This window comes from Rhea americana, unplaced genomic scaffold (assembly GCF_003343005.1).
Source record: "Rhea americana isolate MKP2758 unplaced genomic scaffold, rheAme1 scaffold_8, whole genome shotgun sequence".
Lineage (NCBI taxonomy): Eukaryota > Metazoa > Chordata > Aves > Rheiformes > Rheidae > Rhea > Rhea americana.
In genome coordinates, this window is record NW_028186978.1 from 360484 (window position 1) to 384108 (window position 23625).

General features: G+C 41.6%; 1 protein-coding gene across 6 annotated transcripts in view; it reads left to right on the plus strand.

Moving 5' to 3' along the window:
* DLC1 (DLC1 Rho GTPase activating protein) overlaps positions 1–14671 on the plus strand; it is a 234443-nt gene extending 219772 nt beyond the window's left edge. For all 6 annotated transcript variants that reach the window (XM_085322780.1, XM_085322779.1, XM_085322782.1 and 3 more), the window contains 10 exons: positions 947–2373; positions 3500–3676; positions 5572–5731; positions 5971–6169; positions 8591–8804; positions 9228–9342; positions 10507–10725; positions 11448–11665; positions 11846–12019; positions 12710–14671. In XM_085322780.1, the coding sequence (XP_085178906.1) occupies positions 947–2373; positions 3500–3676; positions 5572–5731; positions 5971–6169; positions 8591–8804; positions 9228–9342; positions 10507–10725; positions 11448–11665; positions 11846–12019; positions 12710–12830 (3024 nt within the window). In that variant the 3' untranslated portion in view covers positions 12831–14671. The remainder of the gene's footprint in view (positions 1–946; positions 2374–3499; positions 3677–5571; positions 5732–5970; positions 6170–8590; positions 8805–9227; positions 9343–10506; positions 10726–11447; positions 11666–11845; positions 12020–12709) is intronic.
* Positions 14672–23625: the final 8954 nt, after the last annotated feature.

Sequence of the window (23625 nt, forward strand, 5' to 3'; positions counted from 1 at the left end):
TATTCTTCTAACTGTGTGTGACCTGAAATTTTCTAGATGAGTGGAAGATCAAATATGTCAGTTCCAGGATCATTCCCTTTCAGGATTTATATGAAAAGATTGAGACATAAGTGATATATATGTAATTACGCCCTCAGGCATTACTCATACATCAAACATAATCAGTGGAGATGTTATTTACAATTTACTTATGTGCTACACTGTCAGTGAGCTTTTGTGGCTCACTATCTGCGAGTGTTAAAATTTGCCTGGAGCAAGACTGAAGTAGAAACTTCACAGGACATTCTTAAAATGTTAGCTGCTAGCCCGTGGGAGGAAGAGTGGACCAGGGAAGAGCCTGGAGGTATCAAACTGTTGAAGTGCAGGAGTTTCTTTTGCTGTCTCATTAGTCACAGTTGGGAGACCTTTTAAACTTCCAGAATCAGTAAGGAATTAAGCTACTACAAGTCAGAATGTATGAGAAACATCTCTTAATTGCGAAGAGGAGTATAAACACAGAGCCACTATCAACAGAGTATAACTTTGGAGAGAGTCCAGAGGGACCCCTACCCTTCACTGACTCCAGTTTAAAATTTTATGCATGCCAGGAATTTCCATTGATGTGAAGGCTATCCTCTGTGACTAATTAATTAAAAGTCTATGGATACTAGGATTTTTAGAAAAGAGCAATTAAAGCCAATTGTATTGTTTGTTTCTTTTTTATGAAGCATATATCCTTGGTATTTTAACACTGTTAACATATATTGCCTGTCCCCTGTTATCTTTTCTTGTGATGGGCTTTATGGCCTAATCTTCCTCTCTCTGAAGAAAAAAGACTGTTTTCATTTAAATTCAGTGAGAACAAGGTGATGCTTAAATCAGTTTAGTAGGCATTGTATTTAAATGTGACAGCCTTTGCAGTTTTCGACAGTTGTAGCAGCACTTTCAATATTCTCTTTCCTCGCAGAGTGAAGATTCAGATGAAGATGAACCTTGTGCAATAAGTGGCAAATGGACTTTTCAAAGGGACAGCAAGAGGTGGTCTAGGCTTGAAGAGTTTGATGTGTTCCCTCCAAAACCAGACTTGAATACCTCCTCCCCAGAAGCTCCTCATCTTACAAATGCAACAAGCCGTGAGAGTGTGTTAACAGACCTCAGTGAAYGCCAGGAGGTGGCTTCTATTCTCAGCATCAGTAGCACCAGCAGCCACCAACCAACCCTACAGAGTGAGACATCTACCACCAGGACAAATTCAGTTGTGAGCGTTTGTTCATCAAACAATTTCGTAGCCAATGATGACTCATTCAGCAGCCTGCCCTCACCCAGGGAGCTGAATAGCTTCAGCTTCGGTATGAAAGCCAGTGAGAAGAACACCAAGTCCAAAACAAAGAGCCTGCTGAAGAGAATGGAGAGCCTGAAAATCAAGAGCTCTCACCATGGCAAGAGCAAAGCTCCTTCAAAGCTTGGTCTTATTATTAGCGGGCCCATTCTGCAAGAGGGAATGGATGAAGATAAACTGAAACAGCTTAACTGTGTGGAGATTTCTGCCCTCAATGGCAATCACATCAGCCTCCCCATGGTACGAAAAAGGAGCGTCTCCAATTCCACCCAGACTAGCAGCAGCAGTAGTCAGTCTGAAACAAGCAGTGCTGTCAGCACACCTAGTCCTGTCACACGAACGCGCAGCCTCAGTGCATACAATAAAAGGGTGGGCATGTATCTGGAAGGGTTCGACCCCTTCAATCAGTCAACGTTCAGCGACGTCATGGAGCAGAACTTTAAGAATAGGGGAAGCTTTGCAGAAGACACTGTATTTTTTATCCCTGAAGATCATAAGCCTGGCACCTTTCCTAAGGCACTCTCYAATGGCAACCTCTCTCCAACAGAAAGCAACGCTTCTGTGAACTGGAGGACAGGGAGTTTCCATGGGCATGGCCATCTCACCCTCCGGAGGGAGAACAGCGGAGATAGCTCCAAAGAGCTGAGCACGGGGAAAAGGCGCAACTCCTCCAGCTCAGTGAGCAGTCGCCTTAGTATTTACGACAACGTGCCAGGCTCAATTCTGTATTCTAGTACAAGTGATTTAGCTGACCTTGAAAATGAAGACATATTCCCAGAACTAGATGACATCCTATACCATGTTAAAGGGATGCAGAGAATAGTGAACCAGTGGTCAGAAAAGTTCTCGGATGAAGGGGACTCCGACTCAGCACTAGATTCAGTTTCCCCATGTCCTTCCTCTCCAAAGCAGATCCACCTTGATGTAGATAATGATCGAACAACGTCAAGTGACCTTGACAGTACAGGAAATTCACTGAACGAAACTGAAGAGCCTTCAGGGGCACAAGACCGAAGGGACTCTGGGGTGGGTGCATCACTGACACGGTCCAACAGGTGAGTTCACAAGCACTTCACCTGCAAAGTTGGCCAGGCACAGATCAGGCAAGATCCCTGCAGCCTGAATGACTCCAACTGTGCAAAGCTCGGTTAAGGTCTTTGCACAGTAYAAGTGCACACGTGCTCTTCTTATTACTTTCAAAAACAATTCCAGACAACAAAAGTGTTTTTACAATTTTTGTGATTCCCACACTGTAGCTCTGTATGTTCAGCTTGAGTTGTCATTGAGAAACAGCCTACTCAGCAAGTCAGATTTAGGAGTGATGTTAAGACAGTTCTGAGGGATGGTAGTTCTTCAAATTGAACTGGTGTGTGGGAGGGCAAGGGACCTCCTGCAGGATGATTCCGTTTTTAAATTGGCTAGGAGAGCTAATGTAAGTGTAGTCTGGTTTGTGTCAGTATGTAGGAAAAGCCGTGTCTTTAGACTGTTTCAAAATATGGCACTTTGCAGTAGCAGGCTGTTTCTTAATAACGTGGTAGGGTGTTAAATCCATGGGCAAAATGAAGCTTGCTTACTTTCTCTTCACTACAGTAGTGCAGTGGGGGCTTGAGGGAGCTCCCGAGGCCTCCCAGTTTATGTTAGGAGTTCCACCAYGGGATGGATGTGACTGTATTTTGTATTGTGATTAGAGCAAGGATTTGGACTCTTTCTAGGTTTGTTTCTAGTTTTCCTTTAAAACGGGTGCAAATCCGTTGTCATTTAGTCGCCTACAGCTACTTGTATAAACTTAACAGGACTTTTAGAAATGCTTAGCTCCCATTTGGTGTGTCTTAAGATTTTGGGTCTTTTCTCTTACGGAGTTTGTTGATTCTGACTGACCTAATACTGAAAGGGAATCCGAAAAATGGGGGTGGAGCACTCTGAGGGTATCTGCTAGTGCAAGACTATGTTGTTAACACGGTTGCTGGACAGCTCAGAGTATGCTTCTGTTGGAGACACCTGCSTGTGCTGCATTGCACCTGGTGAGTCAGAGACACTTAACACCTGATGCCTCTGAAATCTCAGAAGATAATGGCTGCTGAGGGCAATCAGTTTAGCAGWACATTTAAGGTAGTTCCTGCACGTGTCTTGCAAAGATGCTTCATTGACCAGCCCTTACTCTGCTCCCTATCTTCTCTGCAGGCATAAGCTGCGGTGGCACAGTTTCCAGAGCTCCCACCGRCCCAGCCTCAGCTCAGCATCGCTACAGATCAACTGCCAGTCAGTGGCTCAGATGAACCTGCTGCAGAAGTACTCTCTGCTGAAGTTAACTGCTCTCCTTGAGAAGTACACGCCCTCCAATAAGCACGGTTTCAGCTGGTAAGGGCACAGAGCCATCTGTAGACAGATGTCTGTTCAAGCACAATGGTTTTGCTAGGCCTAAGCAAGTTTTAGGACCATGCAACTAATCCCTCCGTTCCTCTTTTTTTCCATGTTTGCACTTCTTCCTCTAGCCATGTACTGACAGTGACTTGTAGTTTCCTAAGACGGTGCTAAATCACTAACCCTTCACCCAAGTGTAATATTATTAGGATTGAGAAGTATGTTTCTAGGGTACATGTGATGGAATAAAGCAATGAAGAGAAACTTTCTGTGCAGKAAGATGTCTGCTATCCATAGCGAAAAAGGAATATATATTGAGGCAATTAGCGAGCAGTAGCATAAACATCAGTTGATCTTAAGATGCTTGCTTTTCTGTGGTTATTCTTAAATATTCGCATTAGTTTCCCTCTATAATTATGCCGTTAAATAGTGCAAGTTTCCTTTAGTTCTAGTGTCTCATTATCTGGCAACCATCTCCTCTTTTTAAAGCACAGTAAATCCAGTTAACTTGCAATGAAAACTAGGGGGAAAAAAAGGCAAGTTGGGAGAATCAGGAGGTTCTTTTGTAGCCAGCAATTTCTGCTGTAGTCAGGTGTTTGTAACCCAGTTGAATGTTTTTTGTCAGATGAATGAAATAGAAAGCTCTTTTATTATTGCATCTGCAGTACAGCCTGTGTAACCTTCAGGATGCAAAAGACGCAATAAAATTTTGCTTCTCCCTACCACACACCAGCCTCCTCCCTTCCCCAGGAGTCACAGAGAGTATTTAACTTCAGCATCAAAGTACCTCCTGTTCAAAGGCTGTTATTATGTCAGCCTTTCTAAATACAGAAGTTGTTTGTTCTGAAAGACAGAAATAAGTATTGACCGGTTATCCCTGCATGCTTTGGATTCTCAGTGGAGATCGCAATGTGTTTTTTCACATTCCATTGGCATGTTTTTTGACAAAGCAAGTATTATTCATACATATATCAATAATGCTCTAAACTTAACTACATGGCAATACAAATTGGTTCTGTTTTTCTATATAACAGATTAGTCAGCCATAAATCCAATGTACTGTTTGTATAGCTGTACTGTATATTGAAATGTTAAATGGGTCTCCCTGTTTTCAGTGCTACTGTGTCCTATTAGCTGTTGTACTGTATTTTAACTTTTCTTCTATTTAGGAAAATGATCTCAATATTTTCACTTTTTTTCCCCCAACACTCTTGGGAATCTAGGAGTAAATCATTCTTTTGTATTTAGTAACTTTTTCCTTGKAGTCAAAAGCAAATGGAAAGGCCTCTCATTGAAACTAGAGTAGGAGGTGGGGGTAATGACAGTAACTGGCTGACAAGGAGGGGGGTCCCTCAAAAGGCTTGTTTATAGAGCTGAAGTTTTTAGCTGACAAACTCAAATGTATTACATCAGTTTCCTGCTGTTATGCGCACTGGTGGGTGGTGGACCCAGTTTGAGGACTTTGCAGAACAAGTAGTTGCCATACAAAAGCTCATTGTTTAAATGCCCATCTTCCCTGAAACCTAAAGAAGCAGTGTTATAAGGGGTCACTGACCACAGGATTTATTTTGACTCTTTTGCAATTCAATCTGGCCCCTGCAGTTTTACCCTGTAGCTTTTGTCCAACTAATATTGATAGAGTAGCACCACATTAATACTCACAGGCAGCCTACTKCCCTGAATGTCAGGCCTATCTCTTAGCAAAACTGTTTTGTGTCCTTCTCTCCTCCCTTCCAGCCCTGAATGAATTAGCTAGTTTATATTCTTGGCACTTTTCATATTATTCAGTGTACCAAGGTTGTTCCACTTATTTTCACTGACTTTTTGAGTTATTGAAAATACATGAGATAAAGAGGTTTAACTTAACTTTGTCATTCCCTTGGCTTAAATAGGGCAGTACCAAAATTTATGAAGAGGATAAAGGTGCCAGATTATAAAGACAGAAATGTATTTGGAGTACCACTGCAAGTCAATGTTCAGCGCACAGGGCAGCCTCTTCCACAGAGCATTCAGCAGGCGATGCGGTACCTCCGCAACCACTGCTTGGATCAGGTGAGTTTTGCTGTGCTATGTGCATTCACTGTCCAAAGCCCGACATTCCATTAATTTTTATTGTTTCTGGGTCAGGCTGTAAAAGCAGAGTCAAACCAGAACAAAACAAGTAATTAATTGAAGTAAAATTTTCCATGAAATTAGAACCCATGAATAAGAAGCTTAAGAACGTACTGACATTTCAGATTTGCTAGACTCAATGTGAATGTATTTAACTTTCCATATACAAATATGTTTAGGTTGGACTGTTCAGAAAGTCTGGAGTCAAATCAAGAATTCAGGCTCTGCGTCAAATGAATGAGAATTCAACAGACAGTGTTAACTATGAAGGCCAGTCTGCTTATGATGTAGCAGACATGTTAAAGCAGTTCTTCCGTGATCTGCCTGAGCCTCTCATGACCAACAAACTCTCTGAGACCTTTCTACAGATCTACCAATGTAAGTACTGAGATTCCTAAGGTTAGACAGCAAGTTGGCATTTGTGTAGCTGTCGGATATATCCTCCTCTGGGCACCACACATGTTGTACATGTTGATTGCTTGTGGAATTTGCTGACAGATCATATTATCTTCATTTTTCTCTAGTGTCCATTCATCTGTTATGTTTCAGGCTGCATCATGTAATTGATTTTTTTTGATTATTCTAGTTTTATAATGATTTATAGTGCAAGTTCTTCTCATTTCACATTTCTCTATAGTTTGGGAACAAATATAGAACCTCCATCACGTTGCTCTAAAATTTCCTCTCTTTTCTGAGCATACTTGATACTACAGTTTGAAAACAAACCACATCTGATGTGGCTAGGTAGAGGAGTTATGCAAACACTGCATGAACAGAGTTTGGGGCTTTTGAGGGGATTGGAAATCTGCTTCCAAATTATGAGACTTTTTTTTGATATCAAGACTGCCAAAAATTTCCATTTTCTTCCATTTCATATTATTTCATCCTTCACCACAATTTCTGGAAACAACTTCTAAGTTGGAAGTTTTTCTGCAACTGACTTGTAGCTACATTACTGGTTGGTACTGTAAACAGAACGTGCTTAGAATAAATAACATCAAAAATGGAGTTTATCAAAGCATTTGAAAAGAGATAATTAATCTTTCTATGATGGCAGGTTTGGCTGCAGTGAGGGAGATTTTCCCTTCTGTCGGTTAAAGAAATCAAGTTCTGTATAGATGATAGCTTTGTGCTGAATCTTTCCAAACAACAGATTGCCCTTCAAAAGTTGTTTTCTTCCATGTTGTTTCATTGGGAATACTTAAATGCTCTCGCTTTATAAAACAGATAAACTAATATTTTGGTGATCAGAACTCCTAGATCTTTTTAAATACTCTCAGGAAAAGACATATTATAGGCACCTTTTGCATTCTGTGGTTTCTCTCCCTAACACTTCCCTGCCTCCCTTCTCATGGTAGCACAGCTCCAGCAGAGCTTACTGCAAAAACACTTTCTTCTAGCCCATGCTGTGTTTCATGCCTTCCTTAGGAAATGGTGCTAAGGCTTTACATCACCCAGGGCCTCCCTTCAGAGCTCTGTAGGTGACAGTTTAAAATAAAAACATACATACTGCTGTTTCAGTGCATGCCTTTTTTACTTTGTTTGGATTTCCAAGAAAGTTTATGGAGAAAATGAATCAGGCTCCCCATACATATTCTTTGCATATTATATGGCAACCCTTTCTGGCTTTAGTGCCAAAAGCATTTTGACACACTATTGCAGAAGTATCTATTCCCTTCCTTTCACAGGTAATAGGTCTAAGAAATTACCAGAGGTTGGTGGGAGTGTTCTCTGCTGTGTAAAGAACCTTAAAGCAACTGTAACTTTGCTTCCCTGCAGAAGCCAAAATTTCCCTCGTCCTGAGTGTTATGCACCAGGCAACATACTGGAATTGTCTGTACAAGGCTTAAACATGCTTTGAGCTGATTGAGGGAAGAGTATGGAAAATAGTGGATTTTGCATAAAATTACGTTCTAAATTCATTTGCTAGCCTTACTAAGTTGCTGAAGCCCAAAGCAAATAATACAAATTAAGTGTCTGGTTAGTAACATGTGTATTAGGAGAYGTGCAGTCCGATTTGTGTTGTGTGGTTCTAATGATGATATAAATGCTCCAGGACTCAAGACTCTTGTGTTCCCTTCAGAGAGGGCTCGTTGGAAATCCCTTTATAAAAAGCAGATCTGGTCTGGGTTATTTCATTATTTGTTCCCTTCAAGTTTGGAGGGGAGGGCCTTATATAAAGACACACGTCAAATTTTTCCAATGGGTGTTTGTTGTTCGTAACCAAGGAGCTGTTTAATGGTGTGGGGCTTCACATCATTGACTTTCTTTTTCCACCACGTGATTTTGAATGATCTGCTCAATAAAGAAACCCTCTGTTCAGTAAAGCACTTTCTGGATATTTTATGACATCATTGTTGAAAAGGTTTGCTAGCCAATTTATTTAATTGATTCACCTATTCTAAAATGTGTTAATGTTTTAAAATTCTTTGAAAGCCAGAGAATTTTTGCTAGAGTCTGAATTGGCTGGACTGTATTTGCTTGTTTGCTGCCTGAGTCTAGGCTTGTCATTTTAATGCATCCGCAAGAGCATGTAGCTGTTGAAATTAAATCTAAAATTAACTCTGGCCTGGGCACAACTCCTTGCTTGCCTTTCTTGTGAGGCAGGAAATAACTGAGGGTAGTTAAACTAGTGGGTTAAAAAAATTCCTTCATGTTTCCTACAAATGGTATGCATCCTGAAGGAAATCACTTCAAACTCGAGTCAAATATTTGAAGCAGGAGTTTGCTTTGGGATGTATTCATGCTGTGTGTGTGGAAAATCAATGGGCTGATGAGAGAATTACTAATATTATGCAGATGTGCCAAAGGATCAGCGTCTCCAGGCTATCAAGGCTGCCATTATGCTTTTACCCGATGAAAACAGGGAGGTCCTCCAGATTCTCCTCTATTTCCTGAGCGATGTCACAGCTGCAGTGAAGGAAAACCAGATGACACCAACAAACCTGGCAGTGTGCTTAGCACCTTCCCTCTTCCACTTAAACACTCTCAAAAGAGAGAATTCTTCCCCAAGGTACGTCTCCAGAGAGTGCAGCTCATTACTGCTGTTCCTGTACTACAGCTAGCTTCGTTGTGTCACTCAGCAGGCACTGATTTTGCCTCCCGTCGACCCTACTGGTTTTGATCACTTTGAACACCTTGGAAGATACCAGGTTTAGAATACTCGTTTGAGCCTGCTTTTTTTTWTWWTWWTTTTTTAACATATTTGTTGAAGTATAAACAAGTTCACAAAAGGGGATAAACARAGGGACTCCRAAGAAAAGTTTAGTGACAGTAGCAAGAGAAGTCAGTAACGCCACACCAAGATTTTGTCCTAGGCAGCACTGCTCCAAATCACCAGCAAATTTCAGAATCCTACCATTTTCTTATCAAACAGCTTTCTTGTTCTGTATTAAATAACTGGATTTGTATGTTTGTGCTCTTCTCCTCCGTGAAGGGTGATGCAAAGAAAACCAAGCCTGGGAAAACCTGATCAGAAAGACCTAAACGAAAATTTGGCTGCAACCCAAGGGCTAGCTCATATGATTGCTGAATGCAAGAAGCTCTTTCAGGTAAAAAAGCTATCTGCAAAACTAATAGGTGAAGTATTAGCCAACGTGATCTGTTGTGTAATGGAAAGTTAGGAGTGTCTCATTATTTTAATTAAGATTGATATATGATAAATAGATTTTCTAAAAATTGTGCATCCTGACCTTTGTGCATATGTGAATTAGAAGTGGTACCAGAAGAAAGGAAAGTTGTTTTGTTGACACTGGTACTCAGAAGTCATGACACAATTATTGTGGGATTTAGGGCTTTTTTATTACATCCAAACTGCATCTGAAATATGCTTTCAAACTTTCGTTTTACAGTCATGAGGATCTGTGAACTTCAGCTTTAATTACAAAGCAAGACGTTATTTCTAGGAATCTCAGTGCTTGTTTTGTATTTAAATTCCCAAGAGTTAGCAAGGCTAGGCCACAAAAGCATCCTGGAACATGACACTATCAGACCATAAGTTGAAAAGWCTGTAACAACTAAAGCATGCTCCCACTAGAGCCCGGGATGGAGAACCAGACAAGGCTGAGTCCTGGTTTTTCTCACTGTCATCAAATCGTTTCAGAACCCACAACTAAAGACGTGCCTGTCTCTCTTCTCGCAACTGACAACTGACCCCTGTTTCACTCAATCTGCAAGATAAATTGTGCTATAGAAATCAATCCAAATTGTGTAGCTGGGAAGGGATCCTGCTTAGAACAAATAAAAAAGAAGACACACTGTGGTTGAGAGTCTACTATAATATATGTGAGCAGGTCAAATTAGGGTCACATACACAAATTTAATTTTGGTATTTCTTCACATTGAATGCTTGAGTTGACAAATACATCTTTTTAAAATACAGTTTGCATGTTAGTGTAGCTAATTTRTAGATGTAATTGCGAGTTATATACACATACTCACCATAAACCTCCCTAGGAATCTTGCTTTCTATCACAGGGTGTTACTACTGACAAYTTTGTATCCCTCAGTGAAGGGAGTAGGCAGTGAGCATCTGTGAACAAGAGACTGTTTATCAAGTGTATCCTCATTGATGTTTAAGAAAAGTAAAAGAATGGTTGCATGTTAAAGAGCTGCATGCATCCCATGGCTTACAAAGCTAGTCTACCCCTAGACTAAACTCTGTGATTTTGAGAGAGAGTGTTTCAAAAGGATGGCTTCATCCTTGTCTCCCCTAGATCCCTGAAGAAATGAGCAGAGGTCGGAACTCATACACGGAGCAAGACTTGCGGCCCCTCAGCCTGGAGGAGCTCAGGGGCAGCAGCAGCACAGAGCCCTCTGACTACCACTGCTACCTTCAGGACTGCATGGATGACTTACTCAAAGAGATGAAGGAAAAGTTTAAAGGCTGGCTCAGCTGTTCCACCTCAGAACAAGCAGAACTAGCCTACAAGAAGGTATGCACCCTGTATCTTACTCCATAGCTCTATTTCTTAACCCATCTTAGCCCAAAGGGTGGCACAAGCCACAATTCGATGTAGAATATTGCGGAAGGTTCAGTGCACATCTTTGTTTTGTAGACCGACCTAAGAAAGAAACCAGTTAATCTTTTAACAGAGTGTAGTTGCACTTCATCTAAAAACAACATGTCTTTCAGCAGTTGTCAACTAACATGCAGTGCACTGTGTTCTTCTGTTTATCCAGCCCAGGAATGTTCAATGTGTTGCATTTATACACCTTCCTTCATTCACTTGTGCAAAGCCTTGGCAGGCTGAATGAAACCTCTAAGCACTTTCCTTATGCAGACAGTAGGAAAGAAATTCACACAGACTGGAGCTAGCACGGAGAGCTATGTCTTAAATGTAGCACATCAACATTTAAGATATCCTCATTTTCCTTTTTTTTTTTTTTTTTTTTTGATGTGTTCGTGTAGCATTATGATTGAATAATGGTCATACTGGGAAAGATGACTGTAACTTAAAAATAATTTGGAAGTCAGCATGCAGATGCCTTTAGGCTATTACAAAAGCAAAACAACCTCAGTGTGAACATATGACAGTGTTAGCACAATGTAAATTTTTTTGTAATGATGTGCTGTGTTTCTCCAACATTAAAATAGAAAGGAGAAGAAAATATAAACAACAGTGAAACTGAARACTCTGCACTGGTTTTTCCTCAGGTATGTGAAGGTCCCCCGCTCCGGTTGTGGAAAACTACCATTGAAATCCCTGCTACACCAGAGGAAGTTCTAAATCGTTTACTTAAAGAACAGCATCTTTGGGATGAAGATCTTATAGATTCTAAAGTGATTGAAACTTTGGATAGCCAGACAGATATATACCAGTACATCCAGAACAGCATGGCACCTCAGCCAGCCAGAGACTTTGTAGTCTTAAGGTAAATTTTCATATACAGTTGTCTTAATATCACGCAGACAGTAACCTTGCCTATAGAATTTATGTAGTAAAGGATGTTTTATAGATATATACCTTCTTATGTGTAATTTGAAGTTTATTAGATGTTTGAATTACTATTTATCAAAGACAAATCCACTTTTTTTTTTCTCTCTCTTTGTAGAACGTGGAGGACAAACTTTCCCAAAGGAGCCTGTGTTCTCTTGGCAACCTCAGTGGATTATGACCATGCTCCAGTAGCAGGTGTTAGAGTCAATGTCCTGTTGTCTAGGTATCTGATTGAGCCCTGCGGGTCAGGAAAATCTAAGCTTACTTACATGTGCAGAATTGATTTAAGGTATGGACTTCTACCTCTCAGGTGGTAACCTTTTCTGTCCTTTTCTGGTGGTAATCTTTCCTGTATTGTTTTGATGCAGTCACTGCAAAATTCAGACAGTCCAACTGGCTTTACTTAGCCAATGATATATATTTCTCTAATGCATACACAGAAGACTCTGAGATGTCACGGAAGGTCAGCTTCAGTGCACATCTAACAACAGGTTCGGCTTCTTACATTAGAAGCCCCCACTATGTGCTCTGTCTCTCACAAAACAGGAAACATCAATGTTACCTCTTTTTATGTCTTATCATGGCTAGGTAGTACAGAGAGAAGAGAACCTTCAAAGTTACTGAATAACGGCCACCACAGCTATTGGCGTATATAATGCTTCMCCCTCCCCAATTTCCTCAGACAGGTGTATTTATATGCAAATAGAAATGTAAATTTTAATGTTAAGTTAGTAATGAAGACCAAGTTCTCATAAAACCTTTAATAACTTTTTTTCTCACTTAGGAAAACTTTTTCTTTTTTTTTTTTGAGCAAGTAAAGCTGGGCCAAGCAGTAAGCACTAATAAGATTTCCCAGACTGACACCTAACCAGCTAGCTAACTATCTGATTCCAACTAAGGAAACACATGCAATGTTACTGGTTCCTGTTTCACATGTTACTGGTACCTGTTTCACATTTACTTTTTCTCTATGCATCAGGGGCCACATGCCGGACTGGTACACCAAGTCTTTTGGACACTTGTGTGCATCTGAAGTAGTTAAGATACGAGACTCTTTCAGTCATCAGAGTCATGACAGCAAAGAAGTAAAATCCAGGTGACTACTGAAGAGGAACAGCTGTGTGTTCCACACCTCAGCAACGTACATTACCCGAAACTGAGGATCAACCGCTGCAGCCTGGACTGGTGTACAACCTACGAGGCATGTCATGAAAGGATGACAGCATGAGACTTTGACTGTGAGCATTACTATAGGACTGTGGCCATACCGTACACTTTAAAGCTGCTTCCTGTCTGTGTAAGGTCTATAGTGTAGGCCTCGACTGGAATACATAGGAGGACTGTGCAAAAAAAAAGGTATTGTACTATTAGATGGTTTGAATTGCTTCTGAGAAGCAAAMGTCTTTAAATGCAAAATATATTATGAAATGTGGTGAAGGCTCATCATTCCCATGTGAAATATTTAGCTTTATGTACATACCCATGTCATTTTATTTGTAATGCGTTGAGGAACTGGTGTATCCACTGGAATAGTTGGTACTCTTCAATGTGTTCTCACTGAGATAAGCAGAGAAAGGTTTGCACAGAGATTAAAGTGTGAATGAGTGTGTTAATGGTTGAAAGGATAGCAGAAGTCGAACTTGAAATGTGTCTGGTACACTGATAGGCAACCAGGAGTGGATTTTAGCRTATTGGTTACAGTTCAACCTAGAATTTGACTCCCCTGTGGACCAGAAGGTAGCCATCCTTCCCGTTTCCCAGTTCTACATTTTCCTCAGCTCTAACATTGCTAAAAKCTCTACGCAGATGTTGTAATAGACTTGCTCTGATTACTGTTTACTCCTTATCCAGATGATCTTTTTTTAGGAGTGAGTATCTGTAGCAATTTTGAGTAAATACACTTTTAAGCAACATAGCAGCTTAGAACTGAAATGCCTTTGCAATGGTCAAGAGAGCCAGTAATGTCAGTTGTTGTATTTCCTAAAAAAAATTTGTTGCATTTACTGCTAACTGCATTAACTATATGTGTTTTAATGAACTTCTATATATTTACTGTATTCTAATGGCTCAAGAGGAAAAAGTAAACAGTGGAGTTCTTGGCAGGACTCCTACAGAAGCAGATGGAGTAAAGTGACGAGGAAAATTCGTAACAGTTCTCTATTTCTCCTTTGCTTGTTTTTTCTAAAAGCTACATGTTAACATGAGCAGAACCTGAATATGAGCAATGTGGAGGGGTTTATTTGGGGACAGAGAGGAGGGTAGTATTATGTCTTCTGTACTGTCTTTTTTTAGTGGGTTTTTGTTTGTTTGTTTGTTTTTAACCTTTTGGGTTATACCCTCCTGCCCTGACAATCGTATTACATGAACTGTAGGGAATCTTGAGGTCCTCTGGAAAGGTGTCTTTCTGTAGGTTTTACTGTAAAGATAGGGATTTGCTTTAGAGGTGCAGTATTAAGTGTTAAATGTATTTTGTGGCTAAGGTATGAATGAGTTGCAAGATGGAAATTTGACTGAGACTTTGTTACCATTGTCAGTATTATTTTAAGCTTTTTGATGAAGATTTTTTTTTTATTATGGCAAATAATGCAGTACTTCCAGTAACAGTGTTCCTCATGGGTAGGAAAATCTTGTATATTCTTCTACATCAAACACTTTTGAATTTGTAAAAATGTATGTTGTACATACCATTCTATTGTAAACATGTATACTTGCCCACAGTGTACTGTCAAACAAACATAGATAAAGCATGGTAAAGATTATTTAAAATATACCTGTATTTATACCTCAGATATTCTTTTTGGGTTTTTGTACCTCAAGTAAGTTTTCTATTGTAAATGTGCTTTACATGACTATGATCTAAGTGAGAGAAAGGAAAATGTTTAACTTGCTATATATGTCTGTACAGAATATAATCAATAAGTGCACTATTAAATGTTTAAAATTGGCAAAGTGTAACGTTTTTATTTTATCCTGCATTCTTCCTTCTACTCTCATGTCCGTGGTTGGTTCCTGAGAGGTGAGCAAAGCTAGCTCTTCTCCCGATTTCTCTAGACATATTTAGGACTCTAACTGCTTCCCGTGGCACAGACTGAAAGGCTGCAACGGGAAATTCTCAGTGATGGGCATAAGCCTTAGATGGTGTAAGTAAGTTCCTTTTACTACTTCAAGACTTTTCTTGGTGACAGGTTATAGAGAAATCTTTCCTCAGTAAAAGCAGTTTGGGATCTGCTATATTTGGATAGCAGATTTTGCTATCATCACATATCTAAGTTGACCTACACAATCCTAACTCATCTCTATCATCTTCTTCTTTCCCCAACAGACCTTCTATATTTAATGAATGAGCTGTAGATACTGGGATACAGCTCCATCTGATCGTGAGCAAGGCTAATAAAGTAGCCCCAAAAAACTTTGAAAAAGTAGTGGTAACTAAAGAAAGAAATGTATTTTTTAATAGAATAGATGAATGAGAGTATCTTTAATTTTAAATAAGTTTGTTCTTTCTCTGGGGTTGGCCTGGTTATTTTGCTGCTCAGAGTTAAGAATGACACTTCGCTGGCCACAGATTCTTTAGATACTGCTACCAATTTCTTTAGCTCACCTACCGTCTCTTAGGCCACTCTTAAAATTGAGTACTAAAGCAAWTTCAAAATTTTGGGAAGACTAACCTTCATGATAGTTCGTTAGACAGAAGTACTCCTCAGTTAATATCTTCCTATTACCCCCCTTAAAAGAAAAAATAAACATCAGTTTTGCTACTCTTCTGTAGAAAGGTGCTCTTGAGTTTAACAGGAAGCAGAGKCCTACTTGATAGGCAGTTGTGTGAAATGTTGAAACATAATTCACTACTTTACTATTTTCTACAGGGAGAAAGAGTGCATGAAGAGTTCTGGAATCGTAAGCTCTCTTAAAAAAAAAAATTACGTGTGAAAGTAATTGGAGAAAGTTGAAGCATACACAGCAATGAAGTGAAGCCAAAGAGAAGGCCAGGAGGATATACAAACAACTGACTAAGGTGAAAAATGAAGCCAAAGACAGCTGTTAATTCAAGCAACTTTAAGAAGTGTTTAAAGTCATAGCCAACAGAAATATAATTTGGGCATCTGAGAGAGGCTTTTGATTCGAGAGGCTTTTCTGACAGACAGTAACCAAAAGTAGACCTGCTGTTTTTCGGTTAGGGGTATCATCCTAGTCTTCCTCCACCTGAACATCATGAAGTCCTGATCCCAAGCAGGCTCCTTTTCTTTTGCTGGGGAGAAGCCAGAGCTTGGCAAAAATAAACCTTTTGTTACTGTGGTACCCGTTCACACATGCTAAAGTCTTTTGGAGAACTTTTCTAATAAGGACCTAATTTGTTTGGCTCTTAGTCCTCTTTTTTTTTTTCTTTCCAAATTAATACTAAAAAATAAAACATTCATGATTAAAAAGCTCCCAGGTTTGGTCGCAGTCTAGGCCCTTAGAACAAGAAGGATTAGAGCGGTTTTTTTCCCTCCTTAATGATGGTTTTATTTGGATTTTTGAGAACATTACTGCACTACACATTCAGACACTTCAAGGCTTTGCTTTTGTTTAAAATGTATTTAAATTACTTTCAAATCTGCCTTTTTCTAAATATTTCTAAAATGGAAGTTAATTTTGGCTCATAAAAATAACTTCAAAGCTTGTTTTCTTGGCTTGTTCATTTGCAGGTGTTCATGTTGTAGTTGGACAGTACAATTCAACTTTAAGCTCTGTGTCTGTGTTTCTTATCAGCAGTCTCAGTGCAGAGCTAGGTCCTGCTCAGCCGATGCCTTGCTCAGGCAGTTCTCGCTGACCGGGGATGAAAGCTGGGTACCGGTTCGGTTCTGACAAGCTGCTGCTATGGCTGGCTGCGTACACGGCGTCTCCAGTAACGGCGCAAGTCCAGCCTGCCCTATGCTTCAGTAACACTGAAATTCAGTACTGCCGTCTAACAAATTCAGATGGGAAAAGTCATCTTTTACTGTCATTCCTCACGTATTACACACCTCAGTTAGATATTTATAAAGCCATGAATAATTGGTGGCCTTCATCTTAAAGGCCAGAAGGCAATGTCATTAGCTAACACTGTCAGGCTAGAAAAGTGAGACTTAGAAACCATTCAAAACAGTACCTCTGCAGTCTGGTATAAGACCTTGGACAGAACAAGAGCTAATATATATATATATATATATATATATGCACATGATTCTTTGCCAGGAGGTGGCTGATATGTAAATAGTATTTATGAGTCAGGCTATATTATAGCAGGCAGGTATTTCCACTTAGGACATACAGAAATTTTGCTGTATGCTGCTCTTCCCTCTAAGCGTTAGAAGCGGTGTCCTGTAACACCATGAAATCAGAATACTAGTTTAATTTTGCAATACATTAAATTTACAAACTCAAAATGCTAATTTATTTGGTGCTGTTATACTAGTAATTGTCAATACAGCCCTTGACTGCAGCCATTATATAAGGAAGCACTGACCATCTCTGAAAAACTATTTTGGGGTATTATTTCTCACTTGTCAGCTCCAAGCTGTTTTGTTTCTCTAGTGAGAAAAATTATCAACATTTTAAATGGTAACTAGTATAACACAGATGGTGAACATGTAACACTGTTTTTATTATTAATGCTAGTACACGACTGTTGTGAATATGTGCTTTTACATTGAGCACTATGCCAGACACTTGAAGCTTGCTCACTTGCCCCATCCTACTGGATTTTCCTGTATTGCCTGAGGTTTCCTGAGTGCTCTCAAGAAATGACTCTCCAGACTGAGGCCAGAGACTGTAAAGAGCAGTAAGGATGGGGAGAAAATTCAAAGAAGAAGGAAAAAAATTCCATCAAAAGAGATTAAGGCACTAAAGGGATGTATTTATATAGGAAGATTCAATACACATAATCTGGCCACTAGACAAGAGGGATGTAGTAAATGTCTGCTAGCACTGGAAGGTCATAAAAACACAGAAGAAGAGTTCAAATGGGCTGTGTGGGTGTACACTTTGGGATAAAAATTTGTTAATGGAAAATTTGAGGCAGAAAGAAAGGAAAAGACATTTTTCCACATAGCAAGAGGTCTTTGAGGCTGTGGGACAATCCCTCCCTGAGAAGCAAGAAGAGCGTAAGTCATTTTAAATTGCACTGGGTAAAATCTTGAAATCATTCCTGTACAAGTTGCAGTAAAACAAAAGCCAGTCTTTTTCTTTTGATGTGATTACAGGATTTACAGGCCCCCTAGTTTTCATCTGTAAGTGCATGCCACGTAACCTTACCTTGCCTACTAAGGAACAGTTTGGCAGCAAAAAAAACATTGCAAGTAGGTAACTTTTTTTTAAATTACTACTAAATTGTTCTGTAAGAATTAAATTGCAAGTTGTGGAGTGAGCAGTTGCCTTATGTTTTGCAGAAGTAGGCATTTGTTTAAACGAGAAGACGCAATGCCTCCGTGCTGTGGGCAAAGACCATGAAGATGGCCATCAGGAGGTTACCTGAGTATTGGGAATGTCTTGCTTTTCTAATAAACACTTGCTCAAAACCCAGGCCATTGAAGAAAACATATTACTATGCTTTATTTGTACCCTCCACGGGCTGGAGAGCTAAATTGTCTTTCTGTAACACTGAGTTACATATGCAATGGGTGCCTCTCAAGCTGGTTTACTCTAGGCTGAACAGGCGCTTCCCTGCTGCTGTCATCTCAGTGGTATGGTGCACATACAGCAGCAGGAAGCAGGGAGTCTCTCCTCGCCCTCTCTTTTCACCCTACTAGAGCCTGGCAGCAATCGAGAGAAGGCATGAGAGAGGTGTAATGAGTGCAGGGAAAAGAACCAAGAGCAGCAGCTGAGCGCACGCGCACACACACACACATACACACAAAGACCATTTTGCCTGCAATACCTGGAATTAAATCGATTATTCTTAAGGCTCAACCTTTCCTTGTTTCTAGAAAGAGAAGCAGCAGCCTAATGGCAAGGACATTGCATATGCTTTTCAGGTACCAATCTTCTACTAGTCACTTGATTAGCTCAGGCAGTAAAAGGGTGTTACAGCAGATCGCAACATCACAGTAGCTATTGATCCATGCAGACATTTCTTAAAAGTTTGTAGCACTAAAAACAAGAAAGTCCCTTAGGAACAAAATTCTCAGTGCAATTCCCATGTTGAAAGAATATGACTATTCCAAAAATCAAATATTCAAAATATAGTATATTAAAAAATGTCAATGCATTTGAATTATATTGGGTATATGTTCCATGGAGCTACATTAAACATTTTTTTTCCATGACATGACAGTTAGTTTGCGCAATACACTAAGACAAGCCTGTTTTAAGTAYGAATTCAGGACTGTATAGCAGAGGTGGCTCCAGCTTGAGGGCACTTATGCTTCCTTTATTAGAGAAGTTGGAAGCACATGAAATGGGATTTCAAGATAGGATGGCCTTGAAATTGCCACTTGAACGTTGCTCTAAAGAACTAATATCTGATAAATAAGCCAGCTAGGAGCAGCAGAAGTAGAGCACGGTCAGAATGTGGCCCAGGAAAAGATCGTGACAGGTTGTGGGTAATACAGGAAAGCGTCTTCCAAGAGGAASAAGAGAACCAGTTGGGCAAATAAATTACATTTAGATCACAGCATTTCTGGAAGCTGGTTGAATCTGTAACCTTCAGCAAGTCAATAATTCAAGTTTATAGAAAACTGATGGGATGGTTAGCAAAGATCCTATACGTCTTTTTCTTTTTCCTCTGCCACTTGGGAAAATTGCACATAAGAGCACATTTTAAGTAAGTTGTCCATTTAAAAATTTAAAGAGAATCACTAAGATAGACATTAAAATCTTTATCTGCTAGCCTCTAGCATCCTCATTTATATAACAACTGCCAGCACCATAGCAACATTACAGAATCTCTACATAACACACTTTTTTTAAAAAAAARCATAAGAATGTAATTTTTTTAGACTGGAATGTTAAAAAAAGGGGGGGGCGTTAGGGAGTTTTGCAGAGTCTTTTGCCTTAATGTTTCTAAAATGTACAGTCCTCACTGCCTATGGAATAAAAGATTCTTATTGACGCTTTTGTCACGTGTTTCAACTATTGACATCTAGCACAGGCAACGAGTAATATAGCCTTAAGTAACGACACTACAACTAATAATCCTAGCTAATTTTGAAGCCCAGCTGCAAGAACTGCCTACTAAGCTGAAGCTACGTTAACAGCAGTACTTCAGTAAAAGCAAGAAAACAGTAAAACTACTACCCGTGAAGAATTTTGTTCACCTCTTCGCCGAGGACAGCCCATCTCTGTGCCATGCTCCGGGCGAGCTCAAGTGTTACCTACAGCGCAGCAAGGCGCGTTCCTGGGAACGCGGGGAAAGCAGTCGATGAAAGCGGGACTAACCCACATCTAGAAGGGGTCACAACCATCCACGAATTCCAGGACTGAAACTGCGCACTCAGGAGCACTAACACAACGCACTGCTTGGGCGGCAGGCTCACTGATTTGGCTTTGGAAACCTCAGAAAATTTATTAAAGTGTGTTTGGGAGCCTATTAGAAATGACCTTAAATGCATACAAGGGCAGAGGGTTTCCAGCTTCTAGCTAMGTGCCTGAACCAACAGCCTGAGAAGTTTGTGCTTGCACTCGTCCCCTTTCCAGCTTATAATGAGACTAAGTAATGCTCATATTTAAAAACAGCATATAATCTTCAAGGTAGAGCACGCACCCTGGTCTTTCCGTAGGCACTCGTTCCCGCAAGAGCCCACAGGACGTTTCCGAGGAGCCGTGCGAGGCCGCTATGGGAGGCGCCGGGTGGCTCAAGGGCGCTCGGAGCCGCGCTCCAGCCCRGGAGCCGCGCTCCGCCGCGCGCCCGTCCCTGACGCGGCGTGCCAGGAGGCGACCCGGGGCGCTTTGCAGTGTGACTGCTCAACCAGCACGGAAGAGCTTTGGTTGCCCAAAGAGGTCTGAGACGATTTTTTTTTTTCTTAAAGCGCCTTCTCTTTCATTTTTTGTTACCTGGTTTAAACGGTTTGCAGAGGCAGCTGCTCCGCACAGGGTCTTGCGCCAAAAGCACACAAAAGCATACTTTTGTGCTTTGGTGATCATAAAGATTTTTTCACAAAAAAAAAAAAAAAAGAAAAAAGAAAGAAATTAAGAATACCTGGAGGCCAAGCCAAGAACAAGTTTTCCTTTGAGCTGCTTCTTGTCTGTACACAGCTCCAAAGCATTTCTAAATCAAATTACTTTTGATAGACAAGAGATGAAACAGAAGTACTGTTAACTCCTGTTTTTTGATGGGGAGCTAAAGCATAAAGGCAAAGATTTTGGAACTAGAGAGTCAACTAGAATATTTGAAATAACCACCTCAGTGTTGCTGCTTGCTGGTCACGGGAACAAGCTGTGACACCTCAGAGCTGACAAACCTAGTTTAAAGCATTTTTTGGGGGGGGGGGGAATGCAGTAATTTAAAGGATTGTGAGAAAGATTTTTAAAGCATTTTCACATTTCTTAGCTGAAGAAGAAATTTCTTAGCCGATCGAGAAGGCTTTACAGAGCATCGCGCTGCCCCTGTCAACAGCCCCACGCAGAAGGACGGATGGACGGACAGCAAACGGAGCCGGCTCCGGTCACCGTCCCGCGCGGCCTGCGGTACGCAGGCGTTTTGGGGCCGGAGGAGGCACCGCTCGCAGCYGCCCACATTCGTCCCGTTAAAAGCAAAACCGGGTGAATTCTCTTCTTTGCCGCCGGTCTCTGCGCTTCCCCCCTCTGCTGCGCCGCGCTCCCGCCYGAGGCTGCGAGCGCCGGCCTGGGGTGGCTCCCCGGGGATCGTCCCTTCTCCCCGGCCGCGACGGTTGCTCCGTCCTGCCGGTGCCCCGCAGCCGGCTCCGGCTCCAGCCTCGGTGCCTCCTTCCTCCTCCTCCTGGAAAACCCGCCGCGGGCGCACGCGCGGCCCAGGCTCCACAGCCCGGAGATGGCATCGCGTCCTGCAGCACAGAGAGGTGAGGAGCCTGTTGCCACCCTCGTGGAGGGCCAATGCCAAACAACGAGCCATTCCCCTAAAACGCATGGGCTTTTGCTAAAGGAGGGTCTTYGCATGGGTTTTAGCCGTTCCCCTAAAATGCATATTTTCTTGTCCCCCAGAAGTTTGCCTGGCTGGGACAAGAGACCAGATCAGAGCTGACAAGAGCAGCCTCGCTAGTTATTTTCAAGTATGGACATTAAGTTACTAACCATGGTGCTGGCAAGTTCAGAGTCATCCAAAGGTGTTGTGGAGAGCAAGAAACCGTCAGCTTCTGGCGTGCCCTGTGCCAAGGCTGGGCTGCCGTTGCTGGGTGAGCTGAGACCTTCTCCGGCAAAGGACCAGCTGAGTAAACGCTTTTGTCAGTCTGGAAAAGCATCTGTTATAATTTGTGTCTAAATCTGGCGTCTTCGTAGAAGACAGCTGCCTGCCGGGGCACCACTGCTGTTTGCAAGCATTGCAGCCGACAGTTTCAGTCAGGAGGAGGAGGGGAGCTCAGAGTGTGCAATCGGTCTTTATTTTCCATGCTTCTCACACACGTATGTGCGAGTGAGCAGCGACTGGCACTCATCTCTGCCAGCTCTTGCTTTCGGATTCCCACTGAACAGTGTGAAACGTAAAGCCATATAAATGACATGAGAATCGCTGCGTAACTAATGGAGAAACCACCCAAAGCCCAAACGATGACGTCGCAGCCTTCCTCAGCCGCAGCCTTCGTGGTGGCATCTCACACCCACGCGCTTGAGAAGCGCAAGGAAACGAGGCAACCATGTTACAGGCTGCTTGAACTCATTCACTGAGAAGTCAGCCACTGTTCAACATTGTATTCCTGGGCCTAGTGAAAATGARTTTGAGATTCAGAGTCATTTATTTGGCTGTCACATCTCCCTGATACATCTGTGACAGGAGGAAAAGTAGCTACTTTCCCAGTAAACATGACCAGACCTAGGCCTTCTGCTCTGCAGCCAGAGATGACCCTTCTCGTGGCACCCACGTGAACTCCTCCCTCCTTGACGCAGCCTGTGTTTTTGCAAGTCACCCATCGATTTGCTCAAGGTCATGTAGTGACCTCAGATGAGCAGTGACAATATTGCTCCCTCTATTAGGCCTCTCAAAGAGAGGGGGAGAGGACATTTAGCATCAACAACCCTCCTCTGAGAAGATACTCTGCAGTATCTTATTAGTTATTGTTGGCAACAGCCAACCTTATGTTAAGTTGAACGTGTTTGCTGCCAGAGCCTCATCTGCAGCACGGGTTTTGGCACCATCAGTCCATTTATCAGGTGAGCCTGAGCAACTTACTTTCTTGAATCAGRCTGATCTCTCCATGCTCTGGTTCTGCATTTTGCCAAACTGCCCTGCTCTCATCTGAGTCAAGAAACACACCTGCAAGTTGAATGGTGCTGGGCTTCCTCTAAAAGCAGAGTTACTGCCCGCAGGTCTCTCCTTCCACTTTGTGGTGGCATGGAGGAGCCCAAGGGCAGCTTGATTTAGGCTAAACTTTTAAGAAGCCTTATTATCTAAAACTAGCCCYGCAGAGGGATGAAGGAACATAGGCRTTTGTTGCCCGCTGACTGCGGTTCCYRGGCAAATAAGGCTTTGCCRCAGGAGGACAACTCTCCTCTGTCTCTCAGCTGTGGGACTCGTGGAAAGCTCACCCAGGAGTGCTGAACAGCAGGGGAAGAAAGCTACTTGTTAAAAGATATCCCAGACTCTCCCTCGGTCATTTTTGCTCATCGCTGCTCCACAGAGAACAAGAACCATGTCCCACAAAACAGAAAAGCACCACGTCTAGGAACTCCTAGTCCAGGTAACCCACCGGCTGACCTCAGAGGGAAGTTTTAGCATGCACATAGCTTCCTCAGGGAATTACAGTCTCC